General features: G+C 33.3%; 1 protein-coding gene across 1 annotated transcript; it reads left to right on the forward strand.

The window, feature by feature from the left end:
- Positions 1 to 14,452: 14,452 nt before the first annotated feature.
- On the forward strand, positions 14,453 to 25,869 carry LOC124365455 (serine/threonine-protein phosphatase 6 regulatory ankyrin repeat subunit C-like). Its single transcript, XM_046821437.1, has 5 exons — positions 14,453 to 14,603; positions 19,253 to 19,364; positions 19,804 to 19,943; positions 24,790 to 25,556; positions 25,828 to 25,869. Exons 1-5 carry the CDS (start codon positions 14,453 to 14,455, stop codon positions 25,867 to 25,869), a joined length of 1,212 nt encoding a protein of 403 aa, XP_046677393.1.
- The last annotated feature ends 15 nt before the right edge of the window (positions 25,870 to 25,884 follow it).

A 25,884-nucleotide genomic window follows, 5' to 3' on the forward strand; every position in this document is an offset into this window, starting at 1 on the left:
ATAGAAGCACTCAGTGATCTCACTAACAACCGAAGTCACAGGAAAATTAAATAAAATTCTCTTTATTTCTCTCAGGCAAAGTTAGGATTACATAGTCCTTTCTTGCACTTAACCTGAGTCTATAAGTAAGTGAGGAATTAGTTAATGATGGATTTAGACACTTCCTATTTTACAAATTATTGAATGATAGGTACTAGCCTCGTGGTTTAATGAGTGGAAGGAGCATGGGCGAAAATTGCTTCATGATTCTGTTGGACAGGTGGAATAGCAGAAAAAAGTTCGTAACACTAAGTAAGCACTGCAACTTTAGTAGACGACAAGTAAAACTGTCTACACCGCAAGAGGTGTTGTGACTAGTATCAGACAGTTGTTTACGAGAACTTTAGAGCAGTATCTGGCATTAATATTTCAGTTATAAACATTGCTGAGTTATCACTGTTGTGTGTGAACAGATTTTCCCATTGACTCGCACAACATTCAGCTTGTAACACTACTTATGATTAAAATTGTTTATCCTTGTTCACATTACATGACAATAATTTTGCAAGTTCAATGGCAACTTTACTCTGCAATGTAAATGCAGCTTTGTTAAAGCGCTTGGCAGGTTATTTGAGCTCTGTGGTTGATTTGGGTACAAGCTCGTTGAATTGACGATGCAGACAATTGTTATAAACCCGCTTACAATATCAGAAAAAGTATACACATATTATGAAAAGTCGTATTCGATCAGAAGATCCTTCTAGATTTGTATAGAGAGCTGTCAAATTTAAGACTGATTGGAGCAGAATTGCCACAGGGCAGAAACATCTAGTCAGTTTTTTATCTAGTGTAGAATTATGATATATTGACTATTCCAGGTGTGATATTTTCACAGTTTGTTGATTGCATCACTTTTGTGTCCTGGTCTGTTTGCAGTGATGTTATATAGCGGTTACAAAATGATGACATTTTTCTCTGGCTTGAAAAGTGACGGAACAAAAATGCAGATAAAAGTAATGGAAATTGTCTTTTTAAAGAAGAAACACCAAGAACAGCTTTGTGCACAGTTACATTCGATAATGAATTTATTGAGTCAGAAAATTCAGTGACTTACCTCAGTGTAACATTAATTCTATGATAAATTTCTCAGCTCATGCAAACAATAAAACGAATTAAAATGAAACTGACATTTGCCACTTTCTGTTGGAGTTTCTAATAGTCTGCTCTATACTGATGCGATTCATCTTTCTTTGTTGGTATAGTGTAATATACACTATAATGTCCAGTAGCCAGCAGAAGCATAATTGCAGTCAGAGTATACTCTCATTCTCCCAACAATACTATTAGAGCCTAATTTTTCAACTATTCCACTATGCTTTTTATAAGACATTTGATCATCTTCTTCAGAACTTTATCTTTTAGTTTATATATAATTTATACACTTCTTGTTACATTTCAATCACAATTGCCTAACTATGGAAAACATTTCTACCAAAAAACATCTTAGAGTAAAATATATACAAAATCAGATGTTATCAAAACTTGTTTTGACAAGTTTTTACTCCGGTCATAGTATCTTTTGTTTCAAAGCAGATTTTGCCTAATCTAGTAGTAATTTACTTTGATTTTAGTATGTTTTGTTTCCTGATCAAGAAAATATAACACATATCAGGGAAGCCTACTTCTGTCAAAAGAGAACTAAGATGGGTTTTATATCAGTGTTAAAATTTATAGTAACAGTTTTATTTTTTAATATTAAAGAACATTTAGAGCTCGAATTGGAACTTTAGTTCAAAAAAATCTAGCTAAATTTCATCTGTCATGTGCCTCAAATCGAGTCTTCAGAGTCAAATTCTGATCTTATTTTTATGACATTTTCAGGGCAGATGAGTACTTACCTGATATCTAAATATGATTTTAATAGCTGATATCTAAAACGGCATTAAAATTATGATTACTTATTAGAACATTCAATCACTATAAATGTAAAAAAAAATAATAAGCAATTTTTACAAAAACAGTTTAGTACATTTGACAGGTTCATTCAATTAATATTACACAACTTTAGAGACTAAGATGGGGATTTTTCATTACTTTAAAAACCAGTGGGGCGTAGCCCAGAGATTTTAGAAATAAGAATTATATTCATCCCAGGAACTGCTAGAATGTCGATGTACCGTATAATTTTAGTACAATCAGTTGTGTAGTTTATGCATGAAAACAATACAAGCAAAGACAATTTCGCATTTATAATATTATTAGGATTCAATTCTGATGGGTCAGTAACCTGTAATGCATATTAAAGTTCTTGTCAGTTATTTCTAATTTTATGACAACTTTGACTTGTTAAAAACTGATATTATCGTGTAACCATTTAAAACATTTTTCAATGTTTAAAAATACATTTTAGCCATTGTATTATGCAATCACTAATTCTCCCGTTATAATCGCATATTGCGTGATGTGACATCTATTGTGTTGTTAGTAACATTATTTCCCACTAGAACGTAAATATTCTATTACATCAGCGCATTTACAAAGCAACAACTGGTGACTTTGTTTTTGTTTTAATCTAGTACATAAAGACACCCGCTTGGGTTGATGTTGTCATGTCATGTCACCAACAATTTCCAACTTCTATAAAATTGTTTTTAACCTAGGCTATATGTCATTATACTGTTTTGTGTATAAATAAACCAGGTCTCCACCTCATAGTGAAAACCGCGAATTTAATTTACAAACCGTGAAAATAGCTGATGAGTCAACATGACGTCGTTGCCGAGTAAGGCCCGTTTCACACGTGAGCGGGAATTGCGCAAGCCTAATTGCGGTGACTTAGTGGTCTGTCATGCGCAATTTAGTACTGTATCTGATCAAATGGAGCAGTTCACACGAGTGAGTCCACCGCAGCGTGCAGGTGTGACAATTGCAAATAACCGCCACCACTAAGGGATCGCAGGTTCATATTGGCTACCAGTTGTCGCAGTCAATCGCTGAACCTCGCGGGTTTCCCAATCTTTCTCGAAATATCTTTCAGTGGATATGATTGGGGAGGAATCCATGGATATGATGATACCTCAATAGCGTATAAACATCACTTATTGCTTTGTGAATTAAATGGATACTCTGTTGGAATGATCTATTAACGTTACTATAAATATTTAATGAACTATTTTTTCCACATACGTTTCATTTAAAATCGAAATCCATTATTCTAATTAATATTTCCAAGTTTTAATTTTTTAAGGTTCGGCGGACTTGCTACTGAGAAAATTCTAAGTAAAAAGACGTTGTGGTCAGACAAGGAAGATTCGAGAGTTACTAAATTTGTTACGTGAAAGTTAACAAAATGTTGTCTATACCCGTGCCTCCTCTGTCATATTTCAGGTTAATGCCTTTAAGTTTGTTTTAAACTGCAACCAAAAAGATGATCTAATATGGCATTAAATGTTTTGTCATTACTTGTAGGATACCATTATAATTTTCAACAAATAAAATATACTAATTGTTGTTGATTTATATACGTTCGTTATTACAAAAGTAATTTACCTATCGTTAACATGTATTTGTACCGTACTTTGTGTATGAAATTACATAACTAAATTAAGGAAATATCGTGCTTTGTAAATAATATTTACTTAGAACGTTTATATTTGTTCGCCGCGCGCGCGCGTTTATACGCGGACGTCAATCTCTCGGCTGTCAAAAACACGATTACAAATTTAATATTTAACAGTTTGTGTAATTGTATAAACGGTGTAAATATATCATCTATAAAAACACATGTCAGTTTATATGCCAGTGTTTTTTATCATAGGTGTCATGGTTCAAAGTTAAAAAGATTTAAATGTAGGCTACAAAATACAATTATTTAATTAGTATAAATACATACACATTTTTCAAGCAAAAGGCATATTCTGGAAGCCCATTTTATGATATATAAATTCAATGTAAAAACTAGAGGATGTGACTTGTAGTGCTTAAGATACAGCCATTTTTCAGAACCTTTGTGAATTCGTTTAAAGTAGCGTAGTTTTCTTATTTTTACGTGTTATATTTATGTAGGTGGTCTCCAAAAAGTTCAATTTTGTTTCAATTAATAACTGTTTTTGAAAAGCATGAAGTAAGAATAATGTACTCTTAGAAGGTTGTCAGACTTAAAATTTTAATTTTATTGGAATTGAAATAATATATTCTCGAAGACTGCCCTCGGGGTATATCAGCTGGCTGAGCATTACGAATTCCCAGATTTTTCGTTAGTGGTGGCCCCGTCCCATTTGGTCATCCTAGCTTCCTTCGCCTATGCTTATTTGGCATTGGTAGAAACGAAATAAAAATGAACGCGCCGACTATTGAGGTTTACAGGTTAGGTTGAGTCAGGTATTTAACTGAACAAAAGGTAAGTTTTCAAACATATCAGACAAAAAAACGCTCTGTAGAGTTGTTTTTAATTGCATTTTTCAAACGACTCTGCTGAAATTGAAACTGCTATAGAAGCCTACGAACACTAAGTTAGAAGTGTGACTAACTAAACAAATTATTTTTAAGCCTCCACACAAGAAAAATTTAATTTTCTAGTGTACAAGGCGTCAAAGGTACGTTTATACTTTTTGGTATCCTAGCAGCTAGCTGATGTGTTAAATGCAATATATACGTATATCATGACATCAGTAATTACGAAAAATGTATATTCTGCGGAAGGGAGCACTCTTATAAAATTATAAAGGTTGTTCTATGTATAGGGGAAAAATATTTCAATGTTTAAACCACGTTCAACTGTAATCTCATCTAATAAAAACAACATTGAATAATCTAAATAAATCCGCCATACTACTGAAATGATCGAGTCTTCAGCCTTAATTGGAACATAGCCCCTTTTTATGCTGATGTTACAGTTAAGAAAATATTTTCTTCTGATGAAAATATCAGTGTGACAGAAATGATTGATGGAGTTTTTGTGAAATTGAAAAACTTATGGTACATTAAGTTTAGCAAATAGTTATATAGATTAACCTATTAGCAACTGAAGAACTGATGTATCTAAGTAACACTGACTCATTTCTTTAGAATTGGAGTTTGGAATGAAAATAGCTTGGTTAAAACATATCAATGATATTCGGTTTTTTATTTAAACTCATAAAATAATATTATGATTGTATTTGAATCTCTTTACAGATCTCAATTATTTTAAAATCCCAGATTTTGTTGTTCACTTACATATCACCCTGATAGCACTATTGTTGAGGAAGTGCTGGGTCAATTAGAACATATATTCACCCTCATGAAATGCTCAAATATAATCAAAATGATATACAAGAAACTACCATTGTTGTAAAAAAACTAGACAAGGCCTCTGACCTTTTTTGCAGTTTACTATCCACTAAGCACAGCATTAATAAAGATTCTTGGAGCATTAGAATATTTTAGTACCACTAGTTTTTTGTGAAGTTGCCTGAAGATGGAATCCCCGATTCTGAAAGGCCTTGCAAAATTAAATTAATATTAGAAAATATGTTATAATTCACTAGTGGTATTAAAGAACATTAAGGTTTATCAGTTTGATCAATTCTTGAAGTCCTTGATTCCAGTCAGGTGGAGACTTAAATACCAAAACATGTAATGGGGTGTTCTACATTAATTTATCCCCGTGGAAAAAAAAAACTTGCTGAAGTTTATAGACAACAATAACTTTAGGCCTATTATTGGCTTTCACATTTTGATGCCTTCAGTAGGTACCGGTATGAACTGAGTTCATCGCTCAGACCGGAAATTCCCAGCTGATGCCCAAGGTCATACTCTGAATCTTTTCCTGATTACACCACAGCGCGGTGGATGAGTTAATCGATTTACCTGTTGTTGGTAACTGCCCTCGCCTACGTCGAGGGTATTGCGTCACACGCTAATCGTCAGTCGAAAGTGTCAGTCAGACTGTAGAGTAAACAGTGAACGGGTGGAGCTTGGCAGACATTTCATAACCGTTTTGTGTACCCTGGAAGTATATTGTGCAATATTATTCCAAGATTAGTTAATTTTGATATAGCGGTAAGTGGTTTTAAAATAGGAAAGGACAGAGTTCGATAAAGGGGTTTTTATATTGCTTATTATTATTATTGATACCAAAACATATAGAATAATAGAACTATCAATAATTGGTATCAACTTATAAAAAAATACTAAATAAAAGTTATAGGTTTAAATTCAAGGGATTAGTTACATAATAATACACACATACACAAGGAAAATTCTCATAAAAACAATAAATAATTCATATGAACAAATGACATTAAAAAAAAACATTTTATCATCCTCCAATGCTATTTAAGTTAGTTTTCTAAATTCAACCAACATTTTTTACTTAAATGAAGTTCATAACAAATATAATGTTAGCCTACAATCTTAAAATGTGGTTACTTGGGTCTATATAAATATTAATGACCGATATTGGGCAATTACTCCATAATTAAGGCTGCAGTATAATAACCAACATTATATCCAACATAATGAAATTGAATTATTGATATCAAATTCATGACCATCTAAAAAAAACTGAAATCAAAATGTGAAAACAAATTATGTGATAGGTATTTCAAATAACAATATATTTCTGCTGGTTTTAAATCTTTAAAAATAAAACATATTAATGATAAATACAAAAATATCTATATTTATAAACAAACAAAACAATAACATTTAGTTACTTTATAATTTTTTAAGGAAAAAAACGTGTCTAACTCCTTGTGAAACAAAGAAAACATGTACGTCCTTGTTCTTAGCATTAGTCATCTACCATTATAACCATTTAAAACAGTGTTCAATGTTTAAAAATACACTTTTAAACAATAATTGTATGAGTTCATCACCATTGTTCTTGCTGGCAGTGATTATGAATATCTATAGGTTAAATGTTGTATTTGATAGTATCGATATTTTAAAATCGATAACCGTGATTCGATTGTGTTGGTTATTGCCGCTTATTATATTGCATCCATAGTTATGCTATATCGTTCATTAATATTGATATCAAAAACCGGGTCAGGTTCACTTATCTTACTCTACCCTAGCGCTGATTAGATCAAGGCTAATATAAATATTTCCTTCAACTACCATTTTAAATGTATTAAAAACCAGGACTAAGTGAACGGTTTAGATATTACTTTATGACTCTAGCACTAATAGATTAAAATTTGCATAAGAAAATAGTGGTAATAGACCTAGCCTGACTTCTAATGAAGGGCTCAACGGGTAAAGTGACCAGATTTGTAAGAATCTAAAGTGTCATTTAGCTCTTTGCACCTTCCCAAACGCCTGCAAGATTGCCAAGGTCAAGCCTCTTTTTAAGGGGGGGGATGTTATGGATGTGTGTAATTATCGTCCAATATCGCTCCTACCAGTGGTCTCAAAATTCATTGAAAAAACCATCTGTAACCAGCTGATTGACTATCTTGAGGCAAATAAGCTTCTGGTGGAGAGACAGTATGGTTTCAGAAAATCAAAATCAACCAAATTGGCTCTTATTGACTTTGTGAATTGTGTCATTGGGGCAATGAGGCTGGTGAGGACTGTAATGGCTTGTTTTGTAGATCTCTCGAAGGCCTTTGATTGTGTCAATGCTGAAATTCTTATTGGCAAACTTTCGGCCCTGGGCATTCAAAATTATGCCAGAGATTGGCTTGCCTCATACCTGTCTAACAGGTATCAGGTAGTTGAAATTATGCACAAAAACAAAATCCAAATCAAGACCGTTCAGTCTAAGCCAGAATTGATCCTAAATGGAGTTCTGCAGGGGTCAATTCTAGGTCCCCTTCTTTTTTTGATCTACATAAATGACATCACATATCAAATTCCAAAAGAAAACCTTTACATGTTTGCAGATGATACCACTCTTGTCACCAAAAATATGTATTGTGAAATTCTGGAATTAGAATTATTTCACAAAACAAAATGTACTAGCCCAATTAAAAAAAAAAAAAACAGCCCCCTTTGTACGCTGTAAGCGGAATATTCCGCCGAGTAAATATAACTCGAAATCGTGGAATCCCCTGACAACGCAATATATTTACGTTAGTTCTACAAATTGCCGCCAGAATGCTTGAGAGTGAATATTTGGTGATCTAATATGACGCAATGTGAAGCGTGGACTCATCAAAACAGCTGGGGACCAATCACAACAGAAGCTTTTGTTTGCTTTGTCAGTCCGCGCCATCGCCAGTGAGCAAGCTGTACGCTCTAAGTGGAAATACTTGCGCGTGACAAAATGCAGTTGTATTTTATTGTGATGATGACAAGTTATTGATAAAATTAATAAGTTATAAAGTGAACTTTCATGTTTATACCACTAAATTAGTGTATGTTGTGAGTTAAGTGTAGAAACTGTAGAAAGAGGTAATCACATAAAGTTACTTTCCTATGTAACCTGGCTGCATTATTTAGTTGAAGTATTTTTTCTTAGTTATCGAAAAAAAATTTATGTTGAAACAGAAAGTTTAATAAAAGAAGTGGTTTGTCATATTGCCCTCCAAGTCTCCCTTTAATTCGTTAGCCCTGTTTGTGATGAAAACTTTATCATTCTGGAGTTGTCTTTTCAGGATCAACAAATATTCTGCCTTCAGGATCAAACAAATATTCTCCCAACTTTTCCTAAAACGGCCACTGATTGCAGTCAATAGCATTGCAATCCAGGGGTCTTTAGTACACCCTCTAATTATCAGAGATTTTCCCCACTTAATGTTCATAATAATCTATAGACTTGTGAGTCACTGAGTTTTAGCTCCTGATTTTGAAGAGACCTTGGCCTTAAAGTCCCGATGGACTATCAAGTTTTTGTATACATTAAAAACCATTTTATCCAGGAGGATCTGTTTAAAATTGTTTACTGCTTTGGCCCACATGTGTTTTTTCTACAAAGAGTTTGTTTTCCACTTTGGTTGGTTTAGAAACTTTTTCTGAAGCAAGGGTTCATAAAATCAAGGTTCCAGACCTGTAAGTAGACGGCCACCCCTATCTTGCTAATTAGTCTCGTTCTTCTGATCCCTTCATGGCCTGGCACACACATTAGCTCTACCCAGTTATGTTTTCCAGTAATTTCAGCATTTAGTGACAGCTTAACAACCAGCTTTGAATCAAACTCGTGTATGTAAAGCCTTCGGTGAGCCAGTTGGCTGGACACATAAGGTGAAGCAAAAACTTTTGTTTGTGTGATCTTTGCACCTTTTTGCTATCATTAGTTGTGCACAGATAATATATGGCTTTAAACTTCTGCCTAAAACACAGTGGTTCTTGAAACCAGGACCATAATGCATTTTGTAGCTGGTTCCAAAGACTAATGATACCAGACCAATTCCTATTCATGAGTCGTCTCTCTGTAAAACTAATGGCTATTGTCCCAGGAAGTTTCTTAATTTTCCAGTCATTCTTGTTATTATTTTGCTGTCCGTAATTAAGAATCTCAGTTACTATCACCTACACCATCCCATGACCGCTTTCATGATGGCTTCTTGAATTATCCAGAGTCGATATAATTTAGAGTTTTAAAACTCTATTCCTTGCAGTACTACCACCCTCCAGAGCAAATCTTAACAAGGTCCAGTAGGCAATTCTGATTTTCATTGTTATAAACTCGTGTTCCTAACCTAGTGGAAGGCGTTTTAAGTATTACCAAAAACACCATGGCTTTTTTTTAACATTTATATTGAAATGCAATCCCAATGGTTTTAAAAATTTTTAATCTTGAGATGATCATTATAACATTGTAACTTACTGTAAAATATAACAACTAAAGGTTTTTTGATGAGTTCAATTTTTCTAGTCTTTTAAAAGTAAAACACCACATGCGAAAGCCTCTTCTTCAGTTTTTTCACTTATCTCTAGTCTTTAATAATGTGATTCAGTGTTCTGTTGTAGTTATAAAGTACTTAATTCTAAAATTAATACAAACAATACTGGTGCTGTAGTTGGTAAATATTACATGTTTTTTCACCCTATGTTACATGTTGTACAGGAGAAATTATTGTTGCTTATTTATTGATTTCATTTTTTTACATTGAAAATTTCAACTTAGGTGTGTTCAGAAAAGAATATTTGCGATGTCATAAGGTGGGGAAATCTTACTAGACAACCTATGGTATTTGAAAATGAATATATGTAAGGCTGTTTTGTATAGTATGTAGAAATTTCTTTAACCACATTAATGGTTGAATTATTTCATTAAATTGGGATCTCTGTCTTAAGTTCTTTTTTTTTTTTTAATCACATAAATTTTAAAATCCAAATCTTTTCAAAAATAATTGATTAAATAACAAAATTAGATAGTTGTTAAGACAAATAAAATAAAAATTTTCATTATAATTTTGGTGTTAAAATTTATGAAACATTGGAATAATTTTATATTTTAGATCAAACTATTTTTGAAAAAAAATAAACATCTCCAAGCCATTGTAACGTGATACTCTTGAACAATTAGCTGTGGAACCCAAAATACCTAAAAGCCATATTCTAATTCAAGTATTTGTTTATAATTTCAAATACAACATTGTAAATTCATTTGTATTTACATATGCTCCTAAAAATACATAAGGGTGCTGTTATTGACTTTAATTTTGTTATTTCTATTCACCTTGTAATACCACATTTAATTATAAACTATATTGATAATAAAATAAACCTAGGAAAAATGTAGTGCCTTAACAAAAGGAAGCCTTCTGTGTTATGATTTATTTTAGAAGAAGAAACAATATTAGTATTAATTTGTAAATTTAGGTTAATACTCACTTTTATAAAGTGGTCTGCACGTTAAAGTGATATATTTACTATTACAATAGAGTGATCAAAGACAAAGTGAATACATTGTAATTTAAAATTTATGAAACAGTGTTTCAAGATGTTCAAATGAATGTTTAGTTTTAAAGTGCGTGAGGAAAGAGATTATGATAATATTGTGTAAGTTATTAAAGATATAATTTCCGAGAGTGGTTATTTATTGCTAAATTTTATAACCTATTTTGGCAGAATTCATAGAATTTTTCATCTTGGTAATGTATTTGACATAAAAATATTATTTATGTGACTTCAGATGGAGCATTATTAAACAGAGGGTGAGCTGGAGCTAAACTCAACATTCACCTTTATTGATCATAGAAAATACATTGCATGAATCATTGTCAAAATCAATTTTAAGGTAGTCTATCTATGTTTCTGCTTAGCCATTAGTGTTATAATTTTTTATGTATTTAACAAAAAGATTAAAAATGAAATTTATGTTCACAACTAGGACAAGTCTGCCAAATATTCCTCGATAGAGGTAGTGAAAGCACTTTCACACTGGGTGCTGCAGACATTTGTATGTAAGACTTTTATTGACGGACATTTTTGCAGATAATATACTCTTACTTAAGCACTAAAAGTTTTCCTCCACTTTTGCTGATGACACAAAGATATGGAGAACATTCACAGTTGGTTGCATGAGTGTCCTCAGGATGAGCTTGCGGCAGCAGCCTGCTTAGTTGAACAAATGCAAGCAAATATTAGAGTGCAGAACTTTTTCCTTTTTTTCCCTGTAAAACTGCAAATTTAGATTTCTTACCTTATTTTGAACCACTGCCTTAACTACTCGTACTGTTAACTCTTCGCCAGTTTCAGTTCAAGCAGTATTTGTTTCGTATTCGTCCCTGAAATCGGGCAGATTTTGGTACCAGAGAACAGGTGTATCTCTGAAGAGTTCTATCAATGTTACCACCTGTTCTCTCTACCACTTCATAGAAGCACTCAGTGATCTCACTAACAACCGAAGTCACAGGAAAATTAAAATAAAATTCTCTTTATTTCTCTCAGGCAAAAGTTAGGATTACATAGTCCTTTCTTGCACTTAACCTGAGTCTATAAGTAAGTGAGGAATTAGTTAATGATGGATTTAGACACTTCCTATATTTTACAAATTATTGAATGATAGGTACTAGCCTCGTGGTTTAATGAGTGGAAGGAGCATGGGCGAAAATTGCTTCATGATTCTGTTGGACAGGTGGAATAGCAGAAAAAAGTTCGTAACACTAAGTAAGCACTGCAACTTTAGTAGACGACAAGTAAAAACTGTCTACACCGCAAGAGGTGTTGTGACTAGTATCAGACAGTTGTTTACGAGAACTTTAGAGCAGTATCTGGCATTAATATTTAAGTTATAAACATTGCTGAGTTATCACTGTTGTGTGTGAACAGATTTTCCCATTGACTCGCACAACATTCAGCTTGTAACACTACTTATGATTATAAAATTGTTTATCCTTGTTCACATTACATGACAATAATTTTGCAAGTTCATGGCAACTTTACTCTGCAATGTAAATGCAGCTTTGTTAAAGCGCTTGGCAGGTTATTTGAGCTCTGTGGTTGATTTGGGTACAAGCTCGTTGAATTGACGATGCAGACAATTGTTATAAACCCGCTTACAATATCAGAAAAAGTATACACATATTATGAAAAGTCGTATTCGATCAGAAGATCCTTCTGGATTTGTATAGAGAGCTGTCAAATTTAAGACTGATTGGAGCAGAATTGCCACAGGGCAATTTTTATCTAGTGTAGAATTATGATATATTGACTATTCCAGGTGTGATATTTTCACAGTTTGTTGATTGCATCACTTTTGTGTCCTGGTCTGTTTGCAGTGATTTTATATAGCGGTTACAAAATGATGACATTTTTCTCTGGCTTGAAAGTGATGGAACAAAAATGCAGATAAAAGTAATGGAAATTGTCTTTTTAAAGAAGAAACGCCAAGAACAGCTTTGTGCACAGTTACATTCGATAATGGATTTATTGAGTCAGAAAATTCAGTGTAACATTAATTCTATGATAAATTTCTCAGCTCATGCAAACAATAAAACGAATTAAAATGAAACTGACATTTGCCACTTTCTGTTGGAGTTTCTAATAGTCTGCTCTATACTGATGCGATTCATCTTTCTTTGTTGGTATAGTGTAATATACACTATAATGTCCAGTAGCCAGCAGAAGCATAATTGCAGTCAGAGTATACTCTCATTCTCCCAACAATACTATTAGAGCCTAATTTTCCAACTATTCCACTATGCTTTTTATAAGACATTTGATCATCTTCTTCAGAACTTTATCTTTTAGTTTATATATAATTTATACACTTCTTGTTACATTTCAATCACAATTGCCTAACTATGGAAAACATTTCTACCAAAAAACATCTTAGAGTAAAATATATACAAAATCAGATGTTATCAAAACTTGTTTTGACAAGTTTTTACTCTGGTCATAGTATCTTTTGTTTCAAAGCAGATTTTGCCTAATCTAGTAGTAATTTACTTTGATTTTAGTATGTTTTGTTTCCTGATCAAGAAAATATAACACATATCAGGGAAGCCTACTTCTGTCAAAAGAGAACTAAGATGGGTTTTATATCAGTGTTAAAATTTATAGTAACAGTTTTATTTTTTAATATTAAAGAACATTTAGAGCTCGAATTGGAACTTTAGTTCAAAAAAATCTAGCTAAATTTCATCTGTCATGTGCCTCAAATCGAGTCTTCAGAGTCAAATTCTGATCTTATTTTTTATGACATTTTCAGGGCAGATGAGTACTTACCTGATATCTAAATATGATTTTAATAGCTGATATCTAAAACGGCATTAAAATTATGATTACTTATTAGAACATTCAATCACTATAAATGTAAAAAAAAATAATAAGCAATTTTTACAAAAACAGTTTAGTACATTTGACAGGTTCATTCAATTAATATTACACAACTTTAGAGACTAAGATGGGGATTTTTCATTACTTTAAAAACCAGTGGGGCGTAGCCCAGAGATTTTAGAAATAAGAATTATATTCATCCCAGGAACTGCTAGAATGTCGATGTACCGAATAATTTTAGTACAATCAGTTGTGTAGTTTATGCATGAAAACAATACAAGCAAAGACAATTTCGCATTTATAATATTATTAGGATTCAATTCTGATGGGTCAGTAACCTGTAATGCATATTAAAGTTCTTGTCAGTTATTTCTAATTTTATGACAACTTTGACTTGTTAAAAACTGATATTATCGTGTAACCATTTAAAACATTTTTCAATGTTTAAAAATACATTTTAGCCATTGTATTATGCAATCACTAATTCTCCCGTTATAATCGCATATTGCGTGATGTGACATCTATTGTGTTGTTAGTAACATTATTTCCCACTAGAACGTAAATATTCTATTACATCAGCGCATTTACAAAGCAACAACTGGTGACTTTGTTTTTGTTTTAATCTAGTACATAAAGACACCCGCTTGGGTTGATGTTGTCATGTAATGTCACCAACAATTTCCAACTTCTATAAAATTGTTTTTAACCTAGGCTATATGTCATTATACTGTTTTGTGTATAAATAAACCAGGTCTCCACCTCATAGTGAAAACCGCGAATTTAATTTACAAACCGTGAAAATAGCTGATGAGTCAACATGACGTCGTTGCCGAGTAAGGCCCGTTTCACACGTGAGCGGGAATTGCGCAAGCCTAATTGCGGTGACTTAGTGGTCTGTCATGCGCAATTTAGTACTGTATCTGATCAAATGGAGCAGTTCACACGAGTGAGTCCACCGCAGCGTGCAGGTGTGACAATTGCAAATAACCGCCACCACTAAGGGATCGCAGGTTCATATTGGCTACCAGTTGTCGCAGTCAATCGCTGAACCTCGCGGGTTTCCCAATCTTTCTCGAAATATCTTTCAGTGGATATGATTGGGGAGGAATCCATGGATATGATGATACCTCAATAGCGTATAAACATCACTTATTGCTTTGTGAATTAAATGGATACTCTGTTGGAATGATCTATTAACGTTACTATAAATATTTAATGAACTATTTTTTCCACATACGTTTCATTTAAAATCGAAATCCATTATTCTAATTAATATTTCCAAGTTTTAATTTTTTAAGGTTCGGCGGACTTGCTACTGAGAAAATTCTAAGTAAAAAGACGTTGTGGTCAGACAAGGAAGATTCGAGAGTTACTAAATTTGTTACGTGAAAGTTAACAAAATGTTGTCTATACCCGTGCCTCCTCTGTCATATTTCAGGTTAATGCCTTTAAGTTTGTTTTAAACTGCAACCAAAAAGATGATCTAATATGGCATTAAATGTTTTGTCATTACTTGTAGGATACCATTATAATTTTCAACAAATAAAATATACTAATTGTTGTTGATTTATATACGTTCGTTATTACAAAAGTAATTTACCTATCGTTAACATGTATTTGTACCGTACTTTGTGTATGAAATTACATAACTAAATTAAGGAAATATCGTGCTTTGTAAATAATATTTACTTAGAACGTTTATATTTGTTCGCCGCGCGCGCGCGTTTATACGCGGACGTCAATCTCTCGGCTGTCAAAAAACACGATTACAAATTTAATATTTAACAGTTTGTGTAATTGTATAAACGGTGTAAATATATCATCTATAAAAACACATGTCAGTTTATATGCCAGTGTTTTTTATCATAGGTGTCATGGTTCAAAGTTAAAAAGATTTAAATGTAGGCTACAAAATACAATTATTTAATTAGTATAAATACATACACATTTTTCAAGCAAAAGGCATATTCTGGAAGCCCATTTTATGATATATAAATTCAATGTAAAAACTAGAGGATGTGACTTGTAGTGCTTAAGATACAGCCATTTTTCAGAACCTTTGTGAATTCGTTTAAAGTAGCGTAGTTTTCTTATTTTTACGTGTTATATTTAATGTAGGTGGTCTCCAAAAAGTTCAATTTTGTTTCAATTAATAACTGTTTTTGAAAAGCATGAAGTAAGAATAATGTACTCTTAGAAGGTTGTCAGACTTAAAATTTTTAAATTTTATTGGAATTGAAATAATATATTCTCGAAGACTGCCCTCGGGGTATATCAGCTGGCTGAGCATTACGAATTCCCAGATTTTTCGTTAGTGGTGGCCCCGTCCCATTTGGTCATCCTAGCTTCCTTCGCCTATGCTTATTTGGCATTGGTAGAAACGAAATAAAAATGAACGCGCCGACTATTGAGGTTTACAGGTTAGGTTGAGTCAGGTATTTAACTGAACAAAAGGTAAGTTTTCAAACATATCAGACAAAAAAACGCTCTGTAGAGTTGTTTTTAATTGCATTTTTCAAACGACTCTGCTGAAATTGAAACTGCTATAGAAGCCTACGAACACTAAGTTAGAAGTGTGACTAACTAAACAAATTATTTTTAAGCCTCCACACAAGAAAAATTTAATTTTCTAGTGTACAAGGCGTCAAAGGTACGTTTATACTTTTTGGTATCCTAGCAGCTAGCTGATGTGTTAAATGCAATATATACGTATATCATGACATCAGTAATTACGAAAAATGTATATTCTGCGGAAGGGAGCACTCTTATAAAATTATAAAGGTTGTTCTATGTATAGGGGAAAAATATTTCAATGTTTAAACCACGTTCAACTGTAATCTCATCTAATAAAAACAACATTGAATAATCTAAATAAATCCGCCATACTACTGAAATGATCGAGTCTTCAGCCTTAATTGGAACATAGCCCCTTTTTATGCTGATGTTACAGTTAAGAAAATATTTTCTTCTGATGAAAATATCAGTGTGACAGAAATGATTGATGGAGTTTTTGTGAAATTGAAAAACTTATGGTACATTAAGTTTAGCAAATAGTTATATAGATTAACCTATTAGCAACTGAAGAACTGATGTATCTAAGTAACACTGACTCATTTCTTTAGAATTGGAGTTTGGAATGAAAATAGCTTGGTTAAACATATCAATGATATTCGGTTTTTTATTTAAACTCATAAAATAATATTATGATTGTATTTGAATCTCTTTACAGATCTCAATTATTTTAAAATCCCAGATTTTGTTGTTCACTTAACATATCACCCTGATAGCACTATTGTTGAGGAAGTGCTGGGTCAATTAGAACATATATTCACCCTCATGAAATGCTCAAATATAATCAAAATGATATACAAGAAACTACCATTGTTGTAAAAAACTAGACAAGGCCTCTGACCTTTTTTGCAGTTTACTATCCACTAAGCACAGCATTAATAAAGATTCTTGGAGCATTAGAAATATTTTAGTACCACTAGTTTTTTTGTGAAGTTGCCTGAAGATGGAATCCCCGATTCTGAAAGGCCTTGCAAAATTAAATTAATATTAGAAAATATGTTATAATTCACTAGTGGTATTAAAGAACATTAATGTTTATCAGTTTGATCAATTCTTGAAGTCCTTGATTCCAGTCAGGTGGAGACTTAAATACCAAACATGTAATGGGGTGTTCTACATTAATTTATCCCCGTGGAAAAAAACTTGCTGAAGTTTATAGACAACAATAACTTTAGGCCTATTATTGGCTTTCACATTTTGATGCCTTCAGTAGGTACCGGTATGAACTGAGTTCATCGCTCAGACCGGAATTCCCAGCTGATGCCCAAGGTCATACTCTGAATCTTTTCCTGATTACACCACAGCGCGGTGGATGAGTAATCGATTTACCTGTTGTTGGTACTGCCCTCGCCTACGTCGAGGGTATTGCGTCACACGCTAATCGTCAGTCGAAAGTGTCAGTCAGACTGTAGAGTAAACAGTGAACGGGTGGAGCTTGGCAGACATTTCATAACCGTTTTGTGTACCCTGGAAGTATTGTGCAATATTATTCCAAGATTAGTTAATTTTGATATAGCGGTAAGTGGTTTTAAAATAGGAAAGGACAGAGTTCGATAAAGGGGTTTTTATATTGCTTATTATTATTATTGATACCAAACATATAGAATAATAGAACTATCAATAATTGGTATCAACTTATAAAAAATACTAAATAAAAGTTATAGGTTTAAATTCAAGGGATTAGTTACATAATAATACACACATACACAAGGAAAATTCTCATAAAAACAATAAATAATTCATATGAACAAATGACATTAAAAAAAAACATTTTATCATCCTCCAATGCTATTTAAGTTAGTTTTCTAAATTCAACCAACATTTTTTACTTAAATGAAGTCATAACAAATATAATGTTAGCCTACAATCTTAAAATGTGGTTACTTGGGTCTATATAAATATTAATGACCGATATTGCGCAATTACTCCATAATTAAGGCTGCAGTATAATAACCAACATTATATCCAACATAATGAAATTGAATTATTGATATCAAATTCATGACCATCTAAAAAAACTGAAATCAAAATGTGAAAACAAATTATGTGATAGGTATTTCAAATAACAATATATTTCTGCTGGTTTTAAATCTTAAAAATAAACATATTAATGATAAATACAAAAATATCTATATTTATAACAAACAAAACAATAACATTTAGTTACTTTATAATTTTTTAAGGAAAAACGTGTCTAACTCCTTGTGAAACAAAGAAAACATGTACGTCCTTGTTCTTAGCATTAGTCATCTACCATTATAACCATTTAAAACAGTGTTCAATGTTTAAAAATACACTTTTAAACAATAATTGTATGAGTTCATCACCATTGTTCTTGCTGGCAGTGATTATTATGAATATCTATAGGTTAAATGTTGTATTTGATAGTATCGATATTTAAAATCGATAACCGTGATTCGATTGTGTTGGTTATTGCCGCTTATTATATTGCATCCATAGTTATGCTATATCGTTCATTAATATTGATATCAAAAACCGGGTCAGGTTCACTTATCTTACTCTACCCTAGCCTGATTAGATCAAGGCTAATATAAATATTTCCTTCAACTACCATTTTAAATGTATTAAAAACCAGGACTAAGTGAACGGTTTAGATATTACTTTATGACTAGCACTAATAGATTAAAATTTGCATAAGAAAATAGTGGTAATAGACCTAGCCTGACTTCTAATGAAGGGCTCAACGGGTAAAGTGACCAGATTTGTAAGAATCTAAAGTGACATTTAGCTCTTTGCACCTTCCCAAACGCCTGCAAGATTGCCAAGGTCAAGCCTCTTTTTAAGGGGGGGGGATGTTATGGATGTGTGTAATTATCGTCCAATATCGCTCCTACCAGTGGTCTCAAAATTCATTGAAAAAACCATCTGTAACCAGCTGATTGACTATCTTGAGGCAAATAAGCTTCTGGTGGAGAGACAGTATGGTTTCAGAAAATCAAAATCAACCAAATTGGCTCTTATTGACTTTGTGAATTGTGTCATTGGGGCAATGAGGCTGGTGAGACTGTAATGGCTTGTTTTGTAGATCTCTCGAAGGCCTTTGATTGTGTCAATGCTGAAATTCTTATTGGCAAACTTTCGGCCCTGGGCATTCAAAATTATGCCAGAGATTGGCTTGCCTCATACCTGTCTAACAGGTATCAGGTAGTTGAAATTATGCACAAAACAAAATCCAAAATCAAGACCGTTCAGTCTAAGCCAGAATTGATCCTAAATGGAGTTCTGCAGGGGTCAATTCTAGGTCCCCTTCTTTTTTTGATCTACATAAATGACATCACATATCAAATTCCAAAAGAAAACCTTTACATGTTTGCAGATGATACCACTCTTGTCACCAAAAATATGTATTGTGAAATTCTGGAATTAGAATTATTTCACAAAACAAATGTACTAGCCCAATTAAAAAAAAAAAAAACAGCCCCCTTTGTACGCTGTAAGCGGAATATTCCGCCGAGTAAATATAACTCGAAATCGTGGAATCCCCTGACAACGCAATATATTTACGTTAGTTCTACAAATTGCCGCCAGAATGCTTGAGAGTGAATATTTGGTGATCTAATATGACGCAATGTGAAGCGTGACTCATCAAAACAGCTGGGACCAATCACAACAGAAGCTTTTGTTTGCTTTGTCAGTCCGCGCCATCGCCAGTGAGCAAGCTGTACGCTCTAAGTGGAAATACTTGCGCGTGACAGTCAGCTGCCGGCGGCCGCTATGTACTGTTGTTTATTGTTTATAACCTGCTATACTGCTTTAGCTGTCTATTATGCGAGGTTATCCATATTGATAATGTGATAAACTATACATCTATGTAAAACATGTGAGGCCAAGCCTGCCCTCCACCCAGATGAGTGTTTTGAGATTTACTACACACTAGTCCAATATTAGTGTGCCTTTTTTATTTTTGTACCATTTTGTGTTCTTTATATATTTTATATTTGTCATGGATTTGTTCCCTTCATTATCTACTAATTTTGTATAAATAATATGAATTACTGTTGTGCTAACTTTTGCTACTTTCAGAAAAGTTTATTGGACTTTATATACTGCGTGTATATTTACATGTATATGATGTACTCATATGTAAATAAAATAAAAGCAATACAAAAACTATCATGTGTTTTCAGCAGTTGCAAGACCAATAAACCTAAAAAAATATATAACTTTAAAAAAATTAAAATTTTTTTTATTGAGCATTAGAGCAATTTTATACAACTTGCTTTCAGCGTACGAAGGGTTAAAATGAACCCTGAAAAAACAAAATACATTTGCATCCAAACCAAACAAATTAAAATTTCAAAAAAACTTTTGGACTCCATCCTTGTTCATTGGTGACACTGAAGTGGATATCTCAGAGTCATCTGAGCTGCTAGGAGTGGTGTTTGACGATGGTATGGACTGGGGCAGGCAGTTGGGAAAAGTCGCTGGAAAATTATCCAAGGGTATCTTTGTTCTTAGGTGTCTCTCTGCACTCAATAACTTAGACCTAGTCAAAAGCGTATACCACTGCCTGCTTGAGTCACACATATCTTATTCAATCATCCTCTGGGGTGGCAAAACAACAAATATCAAACGGATTTTTACCTTGCAAAAAAGAGCAGTCAGAGCTATGCTGGGTTTACCGCCTCTGACTCACTGTAGAAATTTTTTTATTGATTTAAATATCCTAACAGTACCATGTTTGTATGTCCATGAGTGTGCATTGTATATTAAAACACAAAACCTTGAATACCAAAATGATGTTCACTCGTATAACACTAGGCATAGAAACAATTTTGCTGTATACCATAGGCTTACTCTTTTTGAAAAAACCCTTATTATTCTGGAAACAAAATTTTTCAAGTTCTACCTTCTAGTATAAAAGATTTAAATTCTGTAAAAAAATTCAAGCATGAGCTAAAGAACTTTTTAGTCTTAAATTGTTTCTACAGTGTAGAAGAATTTTTTGAATTTTGTGCGGGCACTTTACCCAACCCACCCTGACCCTTTCCTGGGGCAGTTTGACCTGCAGAAGCCCAGTTTGGGCCAACTTTTGCGGAATTAGAAGTACGAAGTAAGCTCTAATGGGGGAAGGAAATCTCCTTAGGAGAGGTGGTCCAGGGTTCTCTAAAAGTTAAAAAAGTAAACATTTTCAAGTGGTACAATTAAAAGAGGATTATAAATTTGGTACTAAATGCGAAAGTCATACTTTTTGGTTGTTGCTCAAGTAATTACGCCAGTCTTTTGAACTGGTACCATCAGCTTTTTGACACTGAGCCTGTTGAGGGAAATACTGTCTTGCATGATAATCAGACATCCACAAATGTAATTTCTCCCCCTACTGTGAAGCCGTTGGTCAGGCTGTAGTTTGTAAAAAAGAGAAACGTCTCTTAATTTAAGAAAGGTTAATAGTAAAGAGTGGAAAGTCGTAAAAGGTAAAAAGAGCAAGAGAAGTAAAGCCATATAAAATTCTCATTGTACTGATCCTTGAAAAATACGTTTTTAGTTCTAGAATCCTTGTCACCACCAGATGTTCTGTCAAATCCTGGTAGCGAACTTGTTGATTTAACCCTTTAAGGAGTATGGACGTCATATGACGTCTTCTTTTGGTAAAGTGAGTAATGGATGAAATCCAAAAAAATTAACAAAAAGAGTAAAAAATTAAAATCTCTTAAAAATGTTTATTTACATTTGACGGCTTAATAAAAAAGGACTACGTGTTCAACAAGTCAATATTTCAGTACTTTTTAAAAATCAAATGTCTTATTTCCTCACTGTAGCAGACTCATTCAATATTGTCTGCCATTTGGACAACAGTAACCAACTAGATGGTTGCTCTTCAAATATGTCACTCTCACAAAATAATATGGCCACAGTATACTGTATACAAGGAATGGCTAGTATAATGTGGCGGCATATTCTGACAGCAAAGCGATGCGTGCACGACGAGACCTTGAGTCAGTGGCTTCTATCAGGTGGCTACTGCGATCTGGTGGTAACTCAGATTACAAGTTGCCGATAGATGGAACCACTTTACAGACAAATCTACTTAAAGACAATCAGTAATAGCAATGCATTTACAATAATACAAAAATACAGAGGCTAAACATCATATGACGTCCGTACACCTTTGGGCCACTATAAGAATATACATCATATTACATCCTTACTCATTACGTAGAGTTTACACTCACTCCTTAAAGGGTTAAAAACAAACATAAAGTGAATAATTCTATAAGGTCACCACGCAATATTCCAGGTAAAGAATTTACTCAATTAAATCAGAGTGTAAACGGTAAGAGAAAAAATAGTTAGCGATAGCCATGGTAGCTTTTTTCTAGTTTGTTGGAAATGAAAGCTAAGGGTAGTGCATGTGTATTCAATTTGATAAAACCTAACCTATGATGAAATACTTAAAAGTGCACAAAATGTAAGCTTCCACCGAAAATTTGTGAATCAGACTGCTTTCTGCAGGTCTCATATGAGAAGGGGTGGAGTTGGTATCTGGAGCCTACCTAACATAAAATGTCAAGCACTGGAGTGTGAGGTACTAGAAGGAGTTTGCGAACTAGCTGCAGTTTCAGTGGAATTGGCTAACCAAAGAAAATTGCTGATAATTGCAGGCTACAAACCTCCCACAGATGGCTCTAAACTTCTCTCTGAATTTTTTTGAACTATCTCAGATTGCTTAAACGAATATGCACATAGACACACTTTTGACTGTTGTATTAGGAGACTTTAATATAGACCTCAAGGAAAACTCTTTCAAATGTAAAAAATTCCTTACTTTGATGACGTCTTTCAACATAAAAACCACTATAAAATCTTACACCAGAGAAGTCTTGGGTTCCAGAACATTAATAGACCCCATTTTTACCCATGATGTTAAGGCAAATAGCCTGTTATAGCAACCGCTTTATCAGACCACCATGAACAGACTATTATTATTGAAACTTTTCCCCTTAAAGACATTCCTGATTTAAAATTTATGAATAGCAGAAAGTTTGATGATGTTAACTTGAGAGGCTTTAGATGTTTTCTCTCTAAATAAAAATGGCTTGATGTTTTAAACTCTGATAATATGAACTCTAAATATAACTAGTTTATTGACAATGTGAAATACTATTTCGACTTATCCTTTCCTGAATTTACAAAAAAGGCTGCAAAGAAGAATGCTAAAAAAATCAGACTCAGCTCAGGTACACTAAAACTTTTTTATATATATATATATATATATATATATATATATATATATATATATATATATATAAATGTTTGAAATAGAAGTGTGTTGTCATTGTTATATTTGTAATGTTTGCTTCTTGTCATCTATGTTTGTAGTGTTCTCTGTGCCCAATAGCTTATTTGAGCTTTCGGTGATCAGTATCAACAGCATTAACTACCAACCAATGTATTAATGACTTGTGGATAACTAGAGCAACCATTACTCAGCTAATGCGCATTCAATCCTAATATTGTCATCTAAAGTAGTCCGCGCGAAAGTAGAGAGATGATGGCTGATTTGTCTTAATCACCCCTCTTCATCATACCTGTCTCACCTTTTTGGTAGTTTTACGTGTATGGAAAATTACTGATATTTGAAACTGAGGTTATATACTAAGTAGAGTCCATTGGTCTAGATGACTGGGCAAGACAGGTGGGTCAATTGAGTTTCTGGGTGGGGAATTAAGCAAAGAGAACAGGTCTACCAACTGTATTTTAGGATAATTTAAGAATTTTTTATTACTCTGCCCTGTTTTTGTTTCTCTTTTGCCACACTCTGTTCCTCTTGTGTCGCTTGTTCATTGCTTATTTCCTGTGTTATTTTGGTCTTATTTGCCACTGTGCATCTTTTTATTAATTAATTTCTTGGGATTCCTGATTGGTTTCATTTTGCTGCATTTTCCATTTAGTTGATTTAAAGAAATGGGCAAAGTTCTCTCAGTTTTTAGTGAATATATTGGAGTTTGTGTGCTTAGAAGATTCTTAAAAGGGACTTATCGTAGCAGGACATTATTGTTAGGTGTGTGACATATTTTTAGCTCTCTCAAGAATTTGTAATCAAACCCTCTAGAATACTGATGGGGATGTTTTTATTCAGCACAGGTGGATATTCCAGCTGGTCCGTATTAATACTAGGTAATAGTGTCAGCCCACTAAACTACTAGTTTCGTTTTCGAGTTTTTTAAAATTTGTCAAGCTTTCCATATCTTAATTGTTTTTCTATTCACTTTCTAATCATTTGAAAAAACGACAAATAATGTGAAGGGGGTACAGAACAAGATATTTTGAAATTGAAGCAGAGTGTCCTTTATTAATATGAGTAGCCCTTCAAGAAAAGAGCTTGTGATACATCTGAAAAATCATCCTATTTATAACAAATGCTTTCCTACCTTCTCACCCAAGTACTATCTTCCTTTGGCCAGTATTTTAATGTGTTTCCTGTTAGAAAAGGTATTAGTTATATCCAAACATTGTTTTTTCAGTTCTCTTATGCACAATTTCAATATTTAAAATTGTTTGTCTATAAAAAATCATAAAAATACTAACAATTACTTGATTTATATTTTTATTCTGTTCAAGATATGGCTTATAACATCAAGCCTTCGATAGTCGGGTCCTCATTCGATGAAACAACAATGGATCCTTCAATCAAAGAATTTCTATCCCTGCTGGACTCTGATGTTGACATGAAATCCAAAGATGTAAAAAGGCGTTCTCTTCTCCATTGTGCTGTGCGGTTGAACTTTGAATTTGGAGTTGATTTGTTACTGGATAGAGGTTTTGACATAAACTCAACAAGTTCAGGTGAAACTCCTTTACATGTTGCTGCATGGAAGCGATATAGCTCAATTTTTAGAAAATTAATTGAAAGAGGAGCAGATGTAAACTGTCAAAACAAAAATGGATTGACGGTTCTCCACATTGCAACGATAATTGGTTCCCTCCCATTTGTTGATATTTTATTTAAAGAGGAAGTTGATGTGAATATTAAAGATGTAAAAGGAAACACTCCTCTTCATTTTGCAGCTAAATCTGCAAACTCTACAGTGGTCGAAAGACTTTTAAATAAAGGAGCCGTTGTGGATTGTAAAAATGATGCAGGTCAACTTCCACTTCATATTGCAGCTAAGTATTGTAATCAAAGACCAATTTTCCAGTTATTGTTGTCAGAAGGATCTGAAGTATCTGCAAAAGATAAGAAGGGAAGATCGCCATTACACTTAGCAGCAGAAAAAGCATTTTTAAATGGAGCCATCGTACATAATTTGCTAGAGTGGGGTGCATCTCCATTAGAGAAGGATGATAATGATGAACGACCTTCAGATGGAGCCTCATACATTTGGACGGTGCAAAATGCTATTAAGAAACATTCCATGAAATTAAGGTGTGTCCGATTTAATTTTGATCCAATAATAGACCATGATACCGGAGATGTTTATTTTATGGAGTGTACAGAAGAGGTTAAGAGAATGAAATTGTTCAGATTGGGCAAAAACTTACTCAGTGACGTTTTTGACGAATATGGTGATCCAACATATCTATCGAATGAAACATTGAAATATGCAGTTTGGTCTGGTATGTTAAAAATTGAATTTCCAATATATGCTTCCTTTATAGGAGCAGTATATGGACGAGCGAAAAGAAGGGCAGCTCTGTTAAATGTAGCTCAGTATA

Source organism: Homalodisca vitripennis, chromosome 6, assembly GCF_021130785.1.
Source record: "Homalodisca vitripennis isolate AUS2020 chromosome 6, UT_GWSS_2.1, whole genome shotgun sequence".
In the NCBI taxonomy this organism is placed as follows: Eukaryota; Metazoa; Arthropoda; class Insecta; order Hemiptera; family Cicadellidae; genus Homalodisca; species Homalodisca vitripennis.